The sequence below is a fragment of the Panthera uncia genome, chromosome B1 (genome assembly GCF_023721935.1).
Source record: "Panthera uncia isolate 11264 chromosome B1, Puncia_PCG_1.0, whole genome shotgun sequence".
Lineage (NCBI taxonomy): Eukaryota > Metazoa > Chordata > Mammalia > Carnivora > Felidae > Panthera > Panthera uncia.
The window spans coordinates 161642854-161663646 of NC_064811.1; the positions used below are offsets into that span (position 1 = coordinate 161642854).

The 20793-nt window shown below is 36.8% G+C and overlaps 1 protein-coding gene and 1 non-coding gene across 4 annotated transcripts in view; both read left to right on the forward strand.

Annotated features, from left to right (window-relative positions):
* Nucleotides 1-20793, forward strand: part of HOOK3 (hook microtubule tethering protein 3) — a 117186-nt gene that overhangs the window by 17277 nt on the left and 79116 nt on the right. For all 3 annotated transcript variants that reach the window (XM_049632460.1, XM_049632462.1, XM_049632461.1), the window contains exons 3-5: nt 11070-11142; nt 15113-15163; nt 16640-16772. In XM_049632460.1, coding sequence (XP_049488417.1) covers nt 11070-11142; nt 15113-15163; nt 16640-16772 — 257 coding nt within the window. The remainder of the gene's footprint in view (nt 1-11069; nt 11143-15112; nt 15164-16639; nt 16773-20793) is intronic.
* LOC125924034 (U4 spliceosomal RNA) lies at nt 3101-3240 on the forward strand. Its single transcript, XR_007458226.1, has one exon. It is a non-coding gene; the product is annotated as a U4 spliceosomal RNA (small nuclear RNA).

Consider the following 20793-nt stretch of genomic DNA (forward strand, 5'->3'; position numbering starts at 1 on the left):
TGTGTATACTTTTAGCTTTGCTGCCCCCCTCATAATTTGTTTGGCAAAACCACAACTCTGGTTAAATCTACCGTCCCACCAGTTTTACTTCTTACCTATGCAGCTGAACCCAGCTGAAAAAAAAAAAGCAAACATGCTGATGGATCTCATTTTAAATTTCTCACCACAAAATTGCAAGTGTTACCTTATGGAATCCCACAGTTGTACTGTGTTTCCCTAGTCTTCCCATTCCCCCAGCCTTCCAGATGACTGTCTCACACTTTTCTCTCTTCAAACCTCCAGTATCCCCTTCTCTCTCATCTGATCCCCTTAACAAGGTAGGATACATCCTACTTCTCAGGAAGTTGAAACAAATATGAAAGAATTTCCGTGGAATCCCATGACGACGTGAACCCACCTACCAGCATCAGTTTGACTTTGCCTTGCAACCTGTTGTCTACACATGAGCTGTGGGGTTGATAGGGAAGGGTTCTATCTTAAAGTCAGTACCTATACTTTGTATTTTGCACCCTATTGCCTCTCGCCTACTCAAGATCATCACTTAAGCAGTTTGCCTCTCTTTCCTACATCATCACTTTTCCCTTCTCTGCTGGGTCGTATCTATTAGCATGTAAGCACACTGTTACTTCTTTTCTCTTTAAAAATACTTCTCATGATCTCACCTCTGTCAATCAATTTCTCCTTTTGTAGCAAAAACTTCTTTAAAGCATAGTCTGTATCCAACCATCTCAGATTCCTTTATTTCTGCTCTCTTAAATGCACTTTTCAGGTAGGGATTTTTTTTTTCCCCATTTTATTAAAATTTCACTTTTTAGGGGCGCCTGCGTGGCTCAATCAGTTAAGTGTCCAACTTCAGCTCAGGTCATGATCTCGCAGTTCATGTTCGAGCCCTGCATCGGGTTCTGTGCTGACAGCTTAGAGCCTAGAACCTACTTCAGATTCTGTGTCTCCCTTTCTCTCTGCCCCGCCCTGGCTCATGCTCTGTTTCTCTGTCTCTCAAAAATAAATAAACGTTAAAAAATTCTTTTTAATAAAATGGCACTTTTTAGGACCACCATCTACACATTGCTGATTCTCATGGCCCATTTTCAATCCGTATCTGGACCTGGCAGCAGCATTCAAAGTACTTACCTCCTTGTTACCCTCTGGAGTTTTGTTTGTTCGTTTTAATGTTTATTCATTTTTGAGAGAGAAAGAGAGTCACTCAACTGGCTGAGCCACCCATGCGCCCCAACCTTCAGGGTTTTTCTCCTGTCTCACCAGATGATCTGCATTTCCTCTACTCATTTTTCCTCTTCTATCCTACTTCCTCACACTGGAGTGCAATAAGAACTCAGACCTTGCTCCTCTACTTTCTGTGTTCACTTCCTTGATGGTTTCTTTTAGTCTCATGGATTTAAATGTCATCCATGTCTTAATGACTCTCAAGTTTGTGTATCCAGCATCAATCTTTCCTTTAACTTCTAGACTTAGTTCATTTTCTACTCAATGTCTCCATTTGAGTCTAAAAGATATCTCAAAGTTATATATAAAACTAAATTCCCTATTTGCTACCCAAAAGTCACTCAGCCAAAAATTTCATTTCAGTTGGCGTTTCTTGCCTTCCAGTTGCTCAAACCGTAAAACTTTCTTTTTCTCCCCATCCCACATCCAACCTATCAAGAATCCTGATAACTGTACTTTTAAAATATATCTATAAAATATATCTAAATCTAGCCTTTAGCTAGAGGCTAGAGAAACAAGTTAAATCATGAGGAAACAATTAGGCAAATCCAGAAAGTAAGATATTTCCCAGGGCAATTGACCTAGTCTCCTCAGTAAATCAGTGTCATGAAAAAAAAAGAAGGAGGTAGACTGTTTTAAATTAAAGAGCCTGAAGAGGTGAGACAGAGACACTAACCAAATGCATTGCATGGTTCTTGGAAATACTGCCATATGCAACAACGTGGATGAACCTGGAAGACATTTATGCTTAGTGAAATAAGCCAATCACAGGACAAATAGTGCAAGACTTCACTTATATGAGGTATCTAAAATCATCAAATGCATGGAAACAGACATTAGAATGACAGTTGCCAGGAGCTAGCAGTTGGGGCAAGTGGCAAGTAAATATACTTGCTGTTCAGTAAGTATAAAGTTTCAGTTTTACAAGATGAGTAAGTTCTTAGGGTTCTGCTGTACAACATCGTGCCTATACTTAACAGTATTGTGCACTTAAAATTTTGTTGTGAGGGTAGATCTCATGTTAAGTGTTCTTTCCACAATTTTAAAAACACAAATGCAGTGCATGATTTTTCTTGAATCTCATTTGAACAAATCAACTATAGCAGACGTTTTAAGGATAACGTAGGAAATTTGAAAATAGGTTGAATATTGGGTGGTATTTGGAGAGTGTTGTATATTAGGTGTATATCAGAACTATAAGAAAGTGCCTTACTGATTAGAGACGTATAGTGGAGTTTTTAGGAGTAAAATGTCAAATCAAATATGGAGCAAATATGGGAGAATGTTAAATCTCTATGATTGACATATGGTTGTTCACCATGATATTTTCCTTCTCTGAATGTTTGGAGAAGTTTTATATTAAAAATTATTACCTTTACTGCTACCACATTGACCACCATTATCTCTTCCCTTTATCATGTTAATAATTCCTGACTGGGGTGTTCTACACTTGGCTGCCCACAGTCTAATGTGAACCCAGCTACCAGAGTGATTTTTTTAGTTAGCTTAGAATTCTCATTGGCACCCCGTTTCACTCAGGGTAAAAGCCAATGCACTCATAATAGTATATCCTAAGCGATCTGGACGACTTGTTACCATTTTGATGCCTTGTTTACTCGTGTTCTTTCCCACATCAGTTCCCTTGCTCATCCTTATGCACATCAGGCAACTCCTGCCTTAGGACTTTTACATGATCTCTCATAAATCAGATATCCACAAAACACTCTTCTTACCACCTTCCAGCCTTCACCAATATTTGCTGGTTTTTCAATATATCCTGCCTTGACTACCTGTTTAATATCATCAGCGCCCTTACAGTCTAATCCTCTTATCCTGCTCCATAGTAAGTATTTTGGAAATATTTATTGAATGAATGAGCTTTGCGCAGTGGCAGTATCGTAGCCAATGAGGTTTATCCGAGGCGCGATTATTGCTAATTGAATGAATGAATATGGACTTACAAATTTTGGCTTTGAAATTAAAGCAGCTTTTATCTTTTGTATCCAAGAAGAGTTTACCACCACTCTGTCATTTTCCATCAACAATTTCCCTGATAACAGCTGGATGTCCTGCATTTCAGTTCTGATGCTAACTTCTGAGTTAGCACAGACCCCACAAGTTAAGGCCTCAGTCCCATAAAACTGCCCCCACTTCAGATGCCAGGGGGACATGGGGTCTTCAGTGCATCCACACTTTTTCCTGGCCAACTACAAATTCAGGAGTTCCTGTGAACTCCCCTCCACTGCCATCCCTTTCAGTAATTTTCAAGAATGACACAAAACTCAGGAAAGCTTTATATTTATGATTACAATCTTATCATGAAGGATAAAATCCAAGAATAGCCAAACGAAAGAGATGTATAGGGCAAGGTATGGAGCTGGGGCAGCGCAGAGCTTGCATGCCCTTTCCAGGCATACTACCCTCCCAGCACACTGATGTGTTCACCAACTTAGAAACTCCCTGAACCCAGTTCTTTAGGGGTTTTATTTGGGGTTTCACTCCATAGGTATGATTGAAATTATGAACTCAATCTCCAGTCCCTTCCTGGAGGTCAAAGTGGGGCTGAAAGTTCCAACCCTCTATGTGTTTTGTTCCTTTGGAACGAGCCTCCATCCTGAAGCTGTCTAGGGGTCCATGATGAATTACCTCATTAGCATAAACTCAGTTATGGTCAGAAAGTGCTCATTATAAATTACAAAGAACACACTCCTTCTGAGGACATTTTAAGGGTTTTAGGAACTCAGTGCCAAGAACTAGGGATGAAGACCAAATATATTTTTTATTATACCACAACCACATATTGATTGAAAGAGTAAAATCAGAAGTAGTAAGTTGTGCCTCTGAGTGCCTTTAGTTCTAGTTTTCAGAGTTTTAGAAAGAGGGGAAAATAAAATAGGAGACCAAAAGAGATAAAATGAAGGTCAAGCTGTGCACAATGGTCACAAGCCTCTTAAATGGATACTTTTCAAAGAGCCCTGAGTTGTTGGTCCTTGGCTCAGAGCCTATCCCTTATGCGCCTTGCTTATTTTGATACAGTAGGGGCTAAGCATAATTCCCTATAATTTTATTGTTACTATAGATGTGAAATTTAATTACTATAGCTAACTCTTGAATAGATATTTAACGTCAGGGGACCAAAGTGATTGTTTTGGGTAATTAAAACATAGGAAAATAGACCTAAGAATCAACATATCTAAAAAAGTACTAAGGTTTGCTAATAAAAATGCCATAGTAAGAGAGAATCATAGTGTTGGTTTTGGACCTGTCTCGATTTGGCTGAGTTCAGTAAGAATATTATGGTGCTTAAGTAATTTAGCAGTACAAATGAAATTTAATATGTTTATTTTTGTTAAGGCAATTAACTGCAGGCAGATAATATATTTCTGGAATTTTATTAAGTATTAAAGTCAATGAGCTTTTTTCTTTTTTTTTATTTCTCTGTCTCTTTTTTTATTTTTTAGCTTAAGAAGCTATGATTGGTACATAAGTTAAAGTCAAATAGATGTGCTACTGGAAAAATCTAAGGAAATGGTTTTGTATGTTTCATAGGTTCTTGTTTTTTTGTTTTTCTTAGCAAGAGACAGGACATAGTAAGAAGCTAAAGATAGCTTCTTACTCATGAAGAATGCTCCAGTAAGATTATCCGTTGTTGTTTACATGTCTGTGCAGAACTATGATCTATTAAGAACTTGGAGAAAAGTACATTTATATTGTTTGATCATAACCTGAGAGCATTAATTAAGGGGTATTTAGAAAGCATTGCTGAAATCGTAAGCTACTTACAGAAACAGTTATGGCTAGATGCCTGCATATTGAGTCAATATTTATTACTCGGAAAAGTCACATTGGATATAAGAAGACTGGACTACGGTTCTTGCTATGTTCTGTGCAAGTAGTAGATTGGAGGCTTATGGATAGCTTAAAAGTTCACTTTCCACATTTATTTTATTTATTTTTTTTAATTGTCTATTCATTTATTTTGAGAGAGAGATAGAGGGCATTCATGTATGAGCAGGTGAGGGACAGAGAGAGTGAGGGAGAGAGAGAATCCCAAGCAGGCTCCATGCTGTCAGTGCAAAACCCAACACGGGGCTTAATCCCATAACCATGAGACCATGACCTGAACTGAAATCAAGAGTCAGACTCTTAACCAAGTGAGCCACCCAGGCGCCACCCCCCCCAATGTATTTTAGTCCACAGATATTTAAAAAAAGTTTTTTTATGTTTATTTGTTTTCGAGAGAGAGACAAAGAGTGCGAGCAGGGGAAGAACAGAGAGAGAGAGGGAGACACAGAATCCAAAGTAGGCTCCAGGCTCTGAGCTGTCAGCACAGAGCCTGATGTGTGGTTCAAACCCACAAACTGCGAGATCGTGACCTGAGCCAAAGTTGGACATTCAACCAACTGAGCCACGTAAGCACCCCATATTTTAGTCCACAATATTTATTGAGAACTTGCTATGTGTTAGAAATGAGGTATGGGGAAGGAGTGGGAACAAATACCTACCCTTAATGAACAACATAGAGTGCCATGAACAATATTGGTCTTTCTCTTTGTGATCTAGTTTATTGAGCATGCATGAAGGAGATAATTAGACACAGGACCTTTAGTGTTGTTTGCTGGAACCAGTTTTGTGTTGAGCTCTGCTGACTTAAGATTGATTGATTGATTGATTTAGAGAAAGAGAGCAGAGGAGGGGCAGAGAGAGAATTCCAAGCAGGCTCTGCACTGTCAGCAGCGCAGAGCCCAATGTAGGGCTCCCACTCATGAACCATGATATCACGACCTGAGCTGAAGTCAAGAGACAGACGCTCAATTGACTGAGCCACCCAGGTGCCCCTCTGCTGATATAATTTTTAACAAAAATTATTCTGTCAACTTTGCTGCTTAATTATCTGATAGAACTTGTGGAAATTATTTAATTTCTGAGTATGATATTCTTCAATGGTAAGAGGGATAATAATACCTTCCTTGCAATGTCATTGCGAATGTAAAGTACCTGATTCAATGACTGGTATGTTTACTAGTCCTTAGCAGTGGTTTTGTGTTTTCCCTTCCTAACTTAGACATAATCTTTTAAGGAATAAGCAAACTGTATCATAGTGTTTGATTTGCAATATTTTATTCAGATATTCTTTTAGTTACAATAAGTATTGTTCTAAATTGCAAATTAAGTATCCCAGGAGTTCTTAGAGTATATAATTTTCTTACACATTTTTAAAGTTAATTGTTTATGTAAACTATACCCCCCAACACAAGGCTCAAACTCATGACCCCAATGTCAAGAGTCATGTGCTCTACTAACTGAAACAGCCAAGCACCCCTTCTTACACATTTTAAAGCATTCTTTTCTACAAGTTTATGAGCTTGCTGGTGAAGTGTATTTTTAAGCAGTGTGACCCTAAATTGCCACTCAGTAAATTCAGCGTCTTTGGCTTTGACTAATCATCAGCCAAATAGCACCAAACTCAGATTGTCTTCCTTATGAGTCTTTTTTTGGTTGGGAAGACTAACATTTGATTGGCAATGATTATGCTCTTTAGATTATTCAAGTATCAAAAAATATTGAATATTTTCTAATTTCTGTATTTTTATAATACTTTGGTATTTTAGAACTCAATTGTTGCTTTTCTTTGCATTATCTGTTTTTTTTTTAATGTTAATTTTTTGAGGGGGGAGAGTGCACATGGGCGTGAGCAAGGGAGGAGCAGAAAGAGAGGGTACAGTGTATCCAAAGTGGGCTCCGCAATGATAGCAGTGAGCATGCAGGGCTTTAATTCATGAACTGCGAGATCATGACCTCAGCTGAAGTTGGATGGTTAACTGACTAAGCCACCCAGGCGCCCTGCCTTATCTATTTTTACAAGAGGTTTTAAGGGACAAGGACATTTTTGGGGGTGGTCTGCCCATTTTTCGCAATCACTTTCTCTGAAAACTCACTCTTATCCTGCCAGATGTGGTCATTCTTCCCCTTAAAGTTGTGTGTGTCCTACTTGCAGCCCTCAATCCTTTTGGTTACATATAAATCGGATTAGGGATGAAAAAGAGACTCTAGCTGAATTATTTGAAACGATCTGGGAATTTAGAATTGGGACTGAATGATGGCTGGTCTTTAAACTATTTGCTTGAACTGAAGTGGTGAAGACTTGGAACATGTCTGCAGTTATCTTCAGCATTGTATGTGGAGAAACAGAAAAAAAGTTGGTCTGCAGAGAGAAACGGTATAGATGGACAGAAACAAAGATGAAAGGAGAGTACTGTCTGGATTCCTAACAGCTTTCCAGATCCTTATTCCAGTACTGTGTGAGGCCCAGTTATTTTTCAGTACCGTAACATACCTCAGTGGTCTTCCAGTAAGTTTCCTTTTTTTGGTATAAGCTTGCTCAAATTAGTTTCTCTTCATTTTTATTATTCTTTTGTTGAATTCTAAAGAAGATGAAGCTTAAAAATAAAAGGGGTATATGACTATCCACATGCTGAAGAATGCATTTAGACTACTCCCTTACACCATACACAATGGGTCATAGACTTAAGTATAAGAGCTAAAAGACTCTTAGAAAGTGAAAGGACAACTCACGGAATGTGAGAAATTATTTACACATTTTATGACCGAAAAGGGGCTTTTATCTTGAATACTTAAAAACAAAACCCCAAAAGCAGCTCTTAGAACTCAATAATAAAAAGTGAACCCAAATTTTATTTTATTTTATTTATCTTATACATTTTTAAAAATTTATTTATTGAGAGAGAGAGAGGGATGGGCTGAGAGAGGGGGTCAGAGCGTCTGAAGCGGGCTCTGCGTTGACAGGCTGACGGTAGTGAGCCTTGATGTGAGCAAAAATTGGATGCTCAACCGACTGAGCCACCCAGGTGCCCCAAAGACAACCCAATAGGCAAAGACTGAATAGATTTTTCCCCAGAGAGAATATACAAACGGCCAGTGCTCAACATGATTAGTCATTAAGGAAATGCAAATCAAAACCACAGTGACCTACCACTTCACATCCACTAGGATGCTATAATTAAAAGGACAGAAAATAACAAGTGTTGGCAAGGCTGTGGAGAAATTGGAACCAACATGCATTGCTGGTGAGAATGTAAAGTGCTGCAGCTTGACCTTGCTTCAAATGTTTGAAGCAACAGTTTGACCTTGCTTCAAATGTTAAACATCGAATTATTACGGGACCCTGCAATTCTACTCCTAGGCATTTACCCACATGAAACATGTCCACACAGAACTAGTACATTCAGAGCATCATTATTCATAATAGCTAAAAAGTAGAGACAACCCAAATGTACAATGACTGATGCATAGATTACCAAAATGTATTTTATCCATAAATGGGATATTGTTGAGCCATAAAAAGGAATGAAGTGGTGATACATACTGCGATATGAATGAATCCTAAAACCATACTAAATGAAAGAAGCCAGACACAAAAGACCACACAGTGTATGATTTCATTTATATGAGATGTCCAGAATAGGCAAACCCAAAAAGACACAAGGGTGAGGAGTAATTCCCAGGGACTGGAGAGAGAGAGAGAGGGAAATGGGGAGTTACAGGTAGCTAAGGATTTCTTTTTGAGAAGATGGAAATGTCCTGACATAAGATTGTGGTTAGGTTGTACAATTCTGTGAATGTACTAAAACCCATTGCATTGTATACTTTAAATGGATGAGTTGTATGGTATATGAATTCTAACTCAAGCTGTTTTTAAAAGTAGGTACAAAGTTAATGTTCACTTTGATACAAGCTTTAAAACAATCATTAATTATAAAAAATAAATAAAAATTTGAAAATAAAAAAATAATAGATTTATACAGAGGTAACTTAGTTGTAACTTTTTTCATAAATTTTATAACTAAATAAATATATTTTTCTTTCTTAATAGTAACATTAAAAATTATAAATAGCATGTGACTTCATGTAAATATATCAACAAAATTTAGCACAGATTGTACTTCCAGTTTGAGTGACAATATAAGTTGAAATGTAGATTTTTTTTTTTTTTCTCTAACATATTTCTTTCATTGCCATTATGTTTTTTGGGTAAATGGAGACAGCTGTGGTGTTATGGAAAGATCTTTAGACTTAGCATTTGCTAAAGCAGGATAAACATAGGTATTCAGTCTCTGGTCTTGAACAAATAATGTCATAGAGCATTAGTTTCAAAAACCTTAAACTGAGGATCATACTAGGGTAAAAAAAATTTTTTTTCCTACTATTTATCATAGTTTGAGAGATTTTCCTAAGAAAAATAAGTATAGGTATATTCACAGGTGTTTTAAATATGTCCACATGACACATGTCCACATATGTCCAACATGTCTAATGCTTAGTATTACATTGAGAAAGTGGTTCTCAATCTATACTGTTTGAAGGAATTGAAATTTTAATAGCATTTATTATTTATTGGTGACCTTCAAAATATTAAGTGATGGAGGTCATTGAAATATTAACTGAAAGGCTAATGTTAACTTTTTTCTTGATATGTTTCTTTTGTCTGTTTAAAATTGTGTCATTGATTTTGACTTTTTAGATATTATTGTATCTAAACATTATGTTAATTCCAAGGTAGCATATTCCTCTATAATTTTTTTTTTTAAATGTATCAACTGTAGGGGCACCTGGGTGGCTCAGTTGGTTGAGCGCCCAACTTTGGCTCAGGTCATGATCTCACAGTTCGTGGGTTTGAGCCCCGCGTCAGGCTCTGTGCTGACAGCTCAGAGCCTGGAGCGTGCTTCAGATTCTGTGTCTCCCTCCCTCTCTGCCCCTCCCCCACTCATGCTCGCTCGCGCTCTCTCTCTCTCTGTCTCTCTCTGTCTCTCTCTGTCTCTCTCTCTCTCTGTCAAAAATAAATAAACATTAAAAAAAAATTTTTTTATCAACCGTAGGGGCACCTGGGTGACTCGGTTGAGTGTCTGACTCTTGATTTCGGCTCAGGTCATAATCTCACGGTTTGTTGGGATCAAGTTCCACGCTTTGAGTGTGGAGGTGGCTTAGGATTCTCTGTCTCTGCCTGTCTCAAAATAAGTAATTTTATTTTTTAGTTAAAAAAATAAAATAAATATATCAACTGTATGTTACAACTTTTATTTTTTTAATGTTTACCTTTAATTTTTTTTAACGTTTATGCATTTTTTGAGAGAGAGTGAGTGGAGGAGAGGCAGAGAGAGAGGGAGACACAGAATCTGAAGTAGGCTCCAGGCTCCGAGCTGTCAGCACAGACCCCGATGCAGGGCTCAAACTCATGGACCATGAGATCATGACCTGAGCCGAAGTCAGATGCTTCACTGAATGAGCCACCCAGGCATCCCAATTTAACGTTTACCAACGGAGAGAGAGTGAGTGTGAGCGTGAGTGGGGGAGGGGCAGAGAGAGAAGGAGACAGAATTTGAAGCAGGCTCCCTTCTGTCAACACAGCCCGACATGGGGCTCGAACCCATGAATGTGAGATCATGACCTGAGCTGAAGTTGGATTCTTAACTGCCTGAGCCACCCAGGTGCCCATTTTTCTAGTTTGTTTTTTTGGGGAAAATGTATGTATATATACGTAATATACGTTATATATAATGTATATATAAATATGTGTGTGTGTATGTATGTATATATATATGTGTGTATACATATATGTATATATACATGCATATTTTATGATGCTCTGGTAATAGGTTGATTTTAGAGAAATCTGCGAAAATTGCATCCAATCTCCAGACTGAGTTCTTTAATTGCTTGGTATGTGGTAAATACATTTTTATGTTGCAGTTAAAGGATAGATTTCATTTTTTTTTTAAGCTTGATAGCTGCATGATCTTAATATGCTAGCTTTTTCTGATTTGCAGAGATCCTGCATATTTTGATGAAAATTGGCTGAACAGAATCAAAACCGAAGTAGGAGATAATTGGAGGCTAAAGGTATTTTCTTTTTATTTTTCCATCTGTTAAATGGTCTTTTAGTAGTATGTGTGTAATGTTTGTTGGAATTTTATCTGATGTGTCCAGTGAGCTTTAGAAACCTAGACAGCCTGTAGTGAAATAATCCAGAATTAAAGATTGGAGGTAACCTGAGGTTGCTCACAAAGATACATAGTGTGAGTTAGTAAAGCACCATGACTAATGGCATGGACTCTAGAGCCATAGTGCCTGTATTCATATCATAACTTTACATTTATTGTCTGGGGAAGTCCTCCTAACTGTTCTGTACCTCAGATTCCCTATTTGTAAAATGAGGATAGTAAAAGGATCTACCTCACAGAAATAAATGAGTTGGTATATATAACGTACTTAGGATAGTGCACATGTAATGTTAGTTGCCGGTGGTGTTGTTACTAATAATGAGAAAATACTGATTATAGTTGACTGAGTCCAGAGCACTCACAGAATGAAATATTTTCATTTTTATCCTAGTAGCCTTAAGTTCCATTATTTCTCAAGCTTCTTTGACCAGAACCCACAGTAAGAAATACAGTTTACATTACAGCCTACTGTCAACTAAATGTATGTGCAGATATAGTTCCCTTAATCTGTGCACTGATGTTTTGATTTTAAAAAACATTAGTTGCAACCCACTAAATTATTTTTTTAACTTTATATTTTGAAATAATTCTAGAGTCACAGGGGATGCAAAACAAAATGTGGAGAAGTTCTGTGTACCTTTCACCCAGTTTCCCCAGTGGTTACATCTTGCATAATTATAATACAATATCAAAACTAAGGAACTGACATTGATGCAATCCAGTTTATTCAGCTTTCACCAGATTTATCTATGTTTTTTCGTGTTTTTGTGTACAGTTCTGTGTAGCTCTATCGATACGTGGTTTCCCATAATCACAATGAAGACACAGAGTTGTTTTATCTCTGCAAGTCTCCACGATGCTACCCATTTCTCTTTGATATAGATAGGTAGAGACTCAGAAATGCAAATGAGTAAGCATGTGAAGCCCCTGGACTTAAGATATGTTAAACTTAGTTTGTCATTTTAGTTCTTTTTTTTTTTTTTTTTTAAACATTCATTTTTGAGAGACAGAGTGAGACAGGGCGTGAATGGGGGAGGGGCAGAGAGAGAAGGAGACACAGAATCCGAAGCAGGCTTCTGAGCTTTCAGCACAGAGCCCGATGTGGGGCTCGAACTCAAGAACCGAAAGATCATGACCTGAGCTGAAGTTGGACGCTTAACCGACTGCGCCACCCAGGCGTCCCCTTTTTATTTCTTTCATAAAACACATATTTGATGAACAATATTCACTGATTGCTTAAATATTGAGTCTGCCAACATTTAATTCCCTTTTTTAAACTAAGCTAGAGTGAATGAACACTGTTTAAGCCACTGTTTTAATTTCTAAATAATCTTTGAATAAGAGGCAATTAAATGATTACTTTTATATGGTGTAACATGTATAAAACAATTGTGGATGTTTAAAATAATGCTACGAGAAAACATGAATAGACACTTATCTAAAGAAGACATGCGGATGGCCAACAGGCACATGAAAAGATACTCAACGTCACTCCTCATCAGGGAAATACAAATCAAAACCACACTCAGATATCACCTCACGCCAGTCAGAGTGGCCAAAATGAACAAATCAGGAGACTAGAGATGCTGGAGAGGATGTGGAGAAACGGGAACCCTCTTGCACTGTTGATGGAAATGCAAATTGGTGCAGCCACTCTGGAAAGCAGTGTGGAGGTTCCTCAGAAAATTAAAAATAGACCTACCCTATGACCCAGCAATAGCACTGCTAGGAATTTACCCAAGGGATACAGGAGTACTGATGCATAGGGGCACTTGTACCCCAATGTTTATAGCAGCACTCTCAACAATAGCCAAATTATGGAAAGAGCCTAAATGTCCATCAACTGATGAATGGATAAAGAAATTGTGGTTTATATACACAATGGAGTACTACATGGCAATGAGAAAGAACGAAATATGGCCCTTTGTAGCAACGTGGATGGAACTGGAGAGTGTGATGCTAAGTGAAATAAGCCATACAGAGAAAGACAGATACCATATGGTTTCACTCTTATGTGGATCCTGAGAAACTTAACAGAAACCCATGGGGGAGGGGAAGGAAAAAAAAAAAAAAGAGGTTAGAGTGGGAGAGAGCCAAAGCATAAGAGACTCTTAAAAACTGAGAACAAACTGAGGGTTGATGGGGGGTGGGAGGGAGGGGAGGGTGGGTGATGGGTATTGAGGAGGGCACCTTTTGGGATGAGCACTGGGTGTTGTATGGAAAACAATTTGACAATAAATTTCATATATTGAAAAAAAAAAATAATGCTACGAATCATTTTGTGTTTGCTTGCTATCTCGACCAAAGAGGGAGTTCTTTACCCAACTTGCATGCACAGAACACACACACAAACATACATCCTGTCTTCATCTTTAGTATCATTAGTGTGGCAGAGACAGTAATATAGAGAAGGGGAAAAACTTTATCATATTCTTAATATTCAGAACTGGGATTAATAGGAAATCAACTACCATTTTATTATTATTTTTTAAATGCTTATTTATTTTGAAAGAGAGAGAGAACAAGTAGGGGAGCAGCAGAGAGAGAGAATTCCAGCAGGCCCCACACTCAGTGCAGAGCCCGACATGGGACTCGATCTCATGAACCAGTGAAATCATGACCTGAGAGACCTGAGCCGAAATCAAGAGTTGGACACTTAACCAATTGAGTCACCCAGGCGTCCCTCAACTATCATTTTAAATGAACACATTGATTTTTAAGACATGTTAATTTTAAATGTTAAAATATGAAAAAAAAAACCCAAACATTCTAAAATAAAGGAAATAAAGTATATTGTATATTTGCCATGTCCCCAAATCTTTCTAGAAATATGAACATATTCGTTTTCTTTATGAGCTTTTTTTAAATAAGTTTTCAGTTTATATTCTCCCTTAGAAATAAATACGTCTGTTACTTGATAGTCACAGGTTCTACTGTGACTTCTGTCCTACTGTGTACTTCTGTCCTAGGACATCTTCAGCTACTACTGTTGGGTAGGGACAGTTAGGGTCAACAGAATCCTGTTGTATACACATTTAACTTAACACAGTATCAACCGAATGAGATGGGTCAAAAAAAAAAAAAGGAAAAAATAACAGCTTAAAATAGTGCAGGTTATCGTGCCTGTCATTTCACTCAGATAACATATAAGCCAGTGAACCCTTACTTTAGAGTGGCTGAGTGATAGGAAACATGTTGGTCCCTCACCCTCTCTTGCTTCTAGAGGATGCTTCTTGTACCACAAGTATCTTGCAGTGCCGAGTGTTGTACTAGCATTTCAACATAGTATGTTTTTAACCATAGGGCTCCTCAGTATTTACTTTGGTGCTCAACTGAACAATCAGCAGTCCTTAAAAAGAAACAAAACAATCAGCAGTCTTTTCTGACAGTGAAGAAAATTTGGAGACATTTCCAAACCTGATTTTGACTGTAATTTTCGCTTAATGCTCTAATTTTAGAATTTAACCTCTATGTGAGATGCAACTCCATTTTTCTAGGGAAGACAGTACTAGAGGATGTTTTCAGTAAGGATGGCACATTTTTTTCTTTACTTGCGGAAAATCTGATACTTTTAATCTTACTGTTAAGTCTTGTTCAATTACCTTCCAGTTTCTGTCAGTGTGATCATAACATTGAAAATTTAACATGATTGGAAACTTAATTTTTTTATTATAATCTCTTGAGATCACATAAATTAAGCCACTGATAGTCCTTTTTTGGTGATTATGGAATTCACATATGCTGTTGAGTTTTATTTTTTATATTTATGATTAACTAGAATGATTAGTTGGTTCAGAAATTTTTTATGTTAAATTATATTTTGATCTATGCTTGACTTTTACCCAGTTGTTTTATCTCTCTCTGAACAGATAAGCAATTTAAAGAAAATTTTAAAAGGAATCCTGGATTACAATCATGAGGTAGGAACTTTTTTCTCACTCTGCTTAGAAGTATTACTATAGGAAATTTAATTTTACAATATTTTGCAGTGGTTTCGAGTAAAGGAAAATTTACCTCAAAATTAAAAAGCAGCTTATCTTCCATTGTTTTAGATGTTGGTTCAAACAACTATCTGTTAGGTGGTTACTAAATAGAGGCTCTTTTTCACTGTAACGTGGGTAGTGTGTAGATGATTATTAATGTTATACTTTCCTTTCTGCCATATATGAACTCTCTCCTCTTCTCTTATGAAGGTAGTTTAGAATCCAGGCATTATAACCAACTCCCTTGCTTACATTAGTTTTATTCCGTGGCAAACCTCCATCCCTAGATTAACTCAGTTTATCCTCTGAGTCTGCATCAGAACAGTCAAGGTATTAAAAATCAGGCAGTGGAACTAGTTTTACTTTAAATTTCATGATCACAGATAATCAAATGAACACAACAAAGCATAGATGCCCATGTTACTTTCTTAACTGTTTTTACCCCATGAACTTACCTTCATTTATACCTATATCTATACTTGTATCATTTATCTTCACAACTCAGTAAGTGGTCCAAAACCTATAAGTCATCCTATAGTCCTTCCTTTTTTAAAATATTGTCATAAGACCTAAATCTCCAAAATAAAGCTTTTTCCTTCTTTACTGCCACTACTTTATACCATGCCATCATTAGCTCTTGCTTATATTTCTAGAGTAGTCTGACTGGTAACCCTGATTTCACTCTTGCCCCTCTACAGTCTGTTCTTATTCTTCACTCTAAAACCAAAATGATTTTTAAAAATGAAAATTTGATTATGTCATTCTTCTCAAAAGTTTTTCATGGTTTCCTATTGAGAATCAAATTCATAGCTCTTACCGTGAGCCACCAGGTACTGTGCTCCTTGCCCTGCTCACCTGTAACACTAGTGCCTTATTCATCCTGCTTGTGTGCTTCTAGGATTTTCTTTATTCACTGTAGGGTTATTAGATAGGAACCTACCCGTTTGTCTGCATATATTTCATTTCATTTGGGACCAGTTTCCCCATAAAGGAATCCTCTGTTTCCTTCCTGATACAGGTATTTGGCTATCAGCATTTTGGAGTTAAATGATATTAAATATAGGCATGAATCTATATTTAATCTCTGCTCCTTCTGGTGCTCCCTTGTTCAGAACCTCTCTGGCTCTGCTTTGAACTTCAGAGAATTTTTCTTTTGGGAGCTGGTGAAGGAATCAAAGTATTCAGTTTCTTTTCTCAGTGTTCATACCATATACCAGATTGGGACTAAATTTCTAAATCAAGATCATTATAATTTAGCTTATAGGAGGTAAAAATAGAAATTGAAAGTGAAATTGACGTAATAGCTCTGCCCTTAGCAATGAGTTTCTGGTGCTGATGATCTAATTTGTATCAAATATTTTTATTTGGACATATAAATGTAAATGCAGTTCTAATCCTTTTGTCTCTATTCAGATTTTAGGACAGCAAATTAATGACTTTACCCTTCCTGATGTGAACCTCATTGGGGAACATTCTGATGCCGCAGAGCTTGGAAGGATGCTTCAACTCATCTTAGGCTGTGCTGTGAACTGCGAACAGAAGCAAGGTAATTTATTTGATGTTAGGGTATGCATTTAAAATAATTAAGCAAAGGAATACATATTGTATAGATTATATATAAATCACTAGTACAAACAATAGCATCTTCACAAGGCCACCCTCAAACAATGCCATTTTCTATGATTTTGCTAGTACTTTGTTTGCAAGCTTAAAAGAGTTTTGCAGCTTAGAATAAATTTGATTATGAGGATTCTCTCCCTATCTGCAGGACTATATAATTCTTTGAGTTAGATTAGTTTTAGCTACAGTGAATGTGATGAAATTTACTGTTAATTGGAGAATGTCCAGCTAAATTAATCTCAGTAATAATGGTAATGTTATACTGGATCAGTTTAGCTCTGGGAACTTAAAATTGGATACTTTAGATTGCAAGTATGAAGGATTTATTTCACAAATATTTACCAAACTCCTGCATTATGCTGGGGCTAGGAGCACATTGCCAGATAGAGCAGACACGGTACCTTCCCTTGTGGAACAGGTTGGTGAGTGGAGGGAGGGTAGGAAGCAATGTCACACATAATAACTGTGTGGTCTGAATGGGAATGAGTGCTGTGAAGGTAAAGTGTAATGGGCCAGGGAAGTTATTTAAGCAAAGATGTGGAGATGGATGAAGAGTAATCTGAGTAGTAGAAACTGAATGTCATAATGACTTAGGTTATCTTTGAGAGACTGAAAAAACGCACCACTATAATTAGAGAGTAGTAAGGAAGGGATGAGGGGTGATGAAATAGAAGAAAGGTACATAGGGACTACTCCAAACAATGAGGGCACAGCGTTTTACTGTTACTGTATGAACTTCGTAGAAGACGGAGGTTTTTATGTTTTTAAACCCAAAGATTTTTTTTTCTTATTCCTTCTTCCTCACTCCTGGTAATGCAAAACAGATTTTTATTTAAATTGTCTATACCTTTTCAGTGTTCTAATGTGATAAGTTTAATAGCTGTCAATATTGTTTTCTTGAAACTGTGACTAGTTTTATTGGTGTGTGATCCGGGAATTTTTTTCTAACAATATATTTATTTCTCTTTGTCCTCATTCCTGTTAGATTTTAGTATGCATGCTCTTACAGTAAGTTTTAGTTTTCTTTATTCAGTTTAAAAATTAAAATGGAGAACTTTCTACATTTGTGATTTTTATATATTACTAAGATGTCTAAAAGTTTTTTGCCAAAAGTTAGAAGATTGCTATAAATAAGATTCCAGACACATTAAATTTCTAAGTAGATGCTTTGATTTTAAAAGGTGTATGAAAATTATTTAATGTAGTTGACTGAATTCAGATAATGACCTCTTATGTGCTTATTCTGTTAGGAGATTCACCTACTCTTGGAAGCAGCATACCTGTTAAGAGTTGACCAATTATATTTATCACAGGAAAAGACAAGAATGTTACCTATATTCGTAGTCCTATGGAAAGCAATCATAATATTTATCCAGATTCTCACACAGACCAAGAGTCCTGTGTAACACCTAGATTCATTTTTTCCCTTGAAATTGTGTATAAATGATGAAACCTTTGAACAGGATTTTAACATCTTATTTATCCAGAGGGCATTCCCTGTTTTCAGAAACATAGTTGAGAACCAAGAATCAAAGTAAATGAATTCCTGAGTTCAGATTTTCAGTGTAATGTGAGGCTTACTAAAGCGGCTCTGCCATTTACTACCTGACTGACTTTGGACTAGGTACTCAGCCCATTTCCACATCTACAGAATGAGGATACAAAACCTGATAGTCGTGAGGAGTAAATGAAATTGTATATGCGTATTTACTTTGTAATCCATAAAGTGCTATACGGATAAAAAAGCTTTTATGTTTAGATGAGTTTTTCAGTTACTAAAAGTAAGGAGCAATTGCTCAGAACGTTGACTTAACATACATTTATGTTGGCCATCTGTCTTCCTAAACAGGGCAAATAAATGGTGGTAAAATTGAAAAGGCAAATATTAGTAATATAAAACATACTACTAATAATTTCTAAGTGTCTGTCTTCTGCCTGGTACTTTATTAAGTACTCATAGAACAAAAAAAATACTTTATACACATGAGGAAAACTAAGTATTACATGATTTGCCCAAGGTTTCTGGTTTGTGAAAGGCTAGGCAAGGACAATAACCTATGTCTCTCCATGTTTAAATCATGCTCCTCATACTCACCTGCTATAAATTTTGGCCTTAAAAAAGCTGTTTTCAGGATGAACTCTGTGACATAGCACACCTCATTCATTGCCTCATAGATCTGCACCCAATAATCATATATATTTATATTTTGGACACAAGATTTGTGAATTTTTTTTCTTTTCAAAATTTGTACATTAACGTAGTTGTCATCATCATTTTATCATGTAGCATTTTACGGTGTTCGCGGGGAAGGGCCTTGACGTGGCAACACCGCTTCTTAACTAACGCTTCCCCTCTCACACCTTACTAACTTCCTTACCTCCCTGTTCCCACTGTTAGTTTCTTCACTTCCAATAGGCTGTCATTAAGTTTCCTTCCCCATTATCAGTGCCACTGCTTTTTCTTTTCCATGTTCACAGTCTTTTATTTTGAGGGCTGTTAGTCATCCTAGCTATGCCATTTTCTCCATAGCCCTGGGATTCTGTGTGTAGTAGCTTTGAACAGAACATCTACAAGCACTCCCTTGCATTCCAGCACTTAGAGGATGCTCCTCATTAACATAACAGAACAGGAAACGGAGCTCAGACTAAAGAATTTTTTTTTCCCCAAATAGTGGTTCTGATACATTCCTACTATTGTCCTAAGAAAATACCTGTGACTTAAGTGTGTTGTGTATGTTTGTGTCACCACACATTTGATTGGGTACAAGTATCCTAAGAACAACACTTGCTTAAAAACATGTTTTTTAAAATCTTTGGCATCAATAACCAGGATGTCAGAATGTCACAATTTAGTAGTGTTGTCAAAATACTTTGGTTTTGTTTGTTTGTTTGTTTGTTTTTAATAAGTTGTCTGTCACACACAGCTTTATACACCTTGGCATTCCAAATACATGAGTCTCGTAAGTTCACTTTAACAATTTCACAGTAAGACTCCCATCATGTAATACTTGAAGTGCAGAGACAAGTTTTTGGTGTACGTATGGAGAGGATTTTTTGGATGTATGTGGAGAGAGGCAGGTTGAGACTAAAATTTCCTAATTATTCTTTTAAATGTTTCTTATTAAAATGTATTTACCATGTTTGTTAGAACCCACCTGGCCTGTTGATTTTATTTTATGCTTAATGCCACTTTTTCCATTCATTGTTGGATTTGCAAATAAGGAAAAGTACTTCTAGGGCTTTGTTTTTAGGAGACAAATAATTTTTTTCAGCTTTTTCATTACTGACAGCTGAGAGATCCTTCTCTTTTTTTGGCAGTGGCGAGGGTAAGATTGATGAGGTTGGTACTTCAGCTTATTAGAGATGTGTGAATTTTAAAGTCCAGGGCTATGCAATATTTATTTTTTTATGGTATCAGTTTCTATCTTAATTTCGTCTTAATTCATTGTCCTAAGCAACTCTCCGGTTTATTAAGATTTTTCTATTCTATAGCAGAAAATATTAAGGTAGAAATTGTACACAGTGCAGTGCTTTGTCACACAAGCATAAGGCACAGACTTCAGAGTTATTTTTTTTTAACTTGTAACAAAGTATAATGTGAAAGATTTCTAAATTTTAGGAATAGCAATAAGGAGTTCTTTCCATCCTGGCTTTAGGCTTTGCCAATTCATTGTCTTGCATTCCTGAGATACTGTATTCCTGTGACCTTTAGCTTGTAGCCTCAAACTTTGTAAATTAATGGGGTGGTGGGTGTGGTTTCTTAAAGAACTACTGTAACTTTCAGCCTTTACTTTACCTGTGGTGCAGATATTTAACCACTTATGAAGAATTCCTGGGAAGAGTCAAAACATGGGAGACTACTTATAAGAATTCATGAAGTGTAAGCCTTTTACTCCCTTGAGTATCTTTAACTTGAACAGTGACATTCCAGATTATTCTTGTTTTCA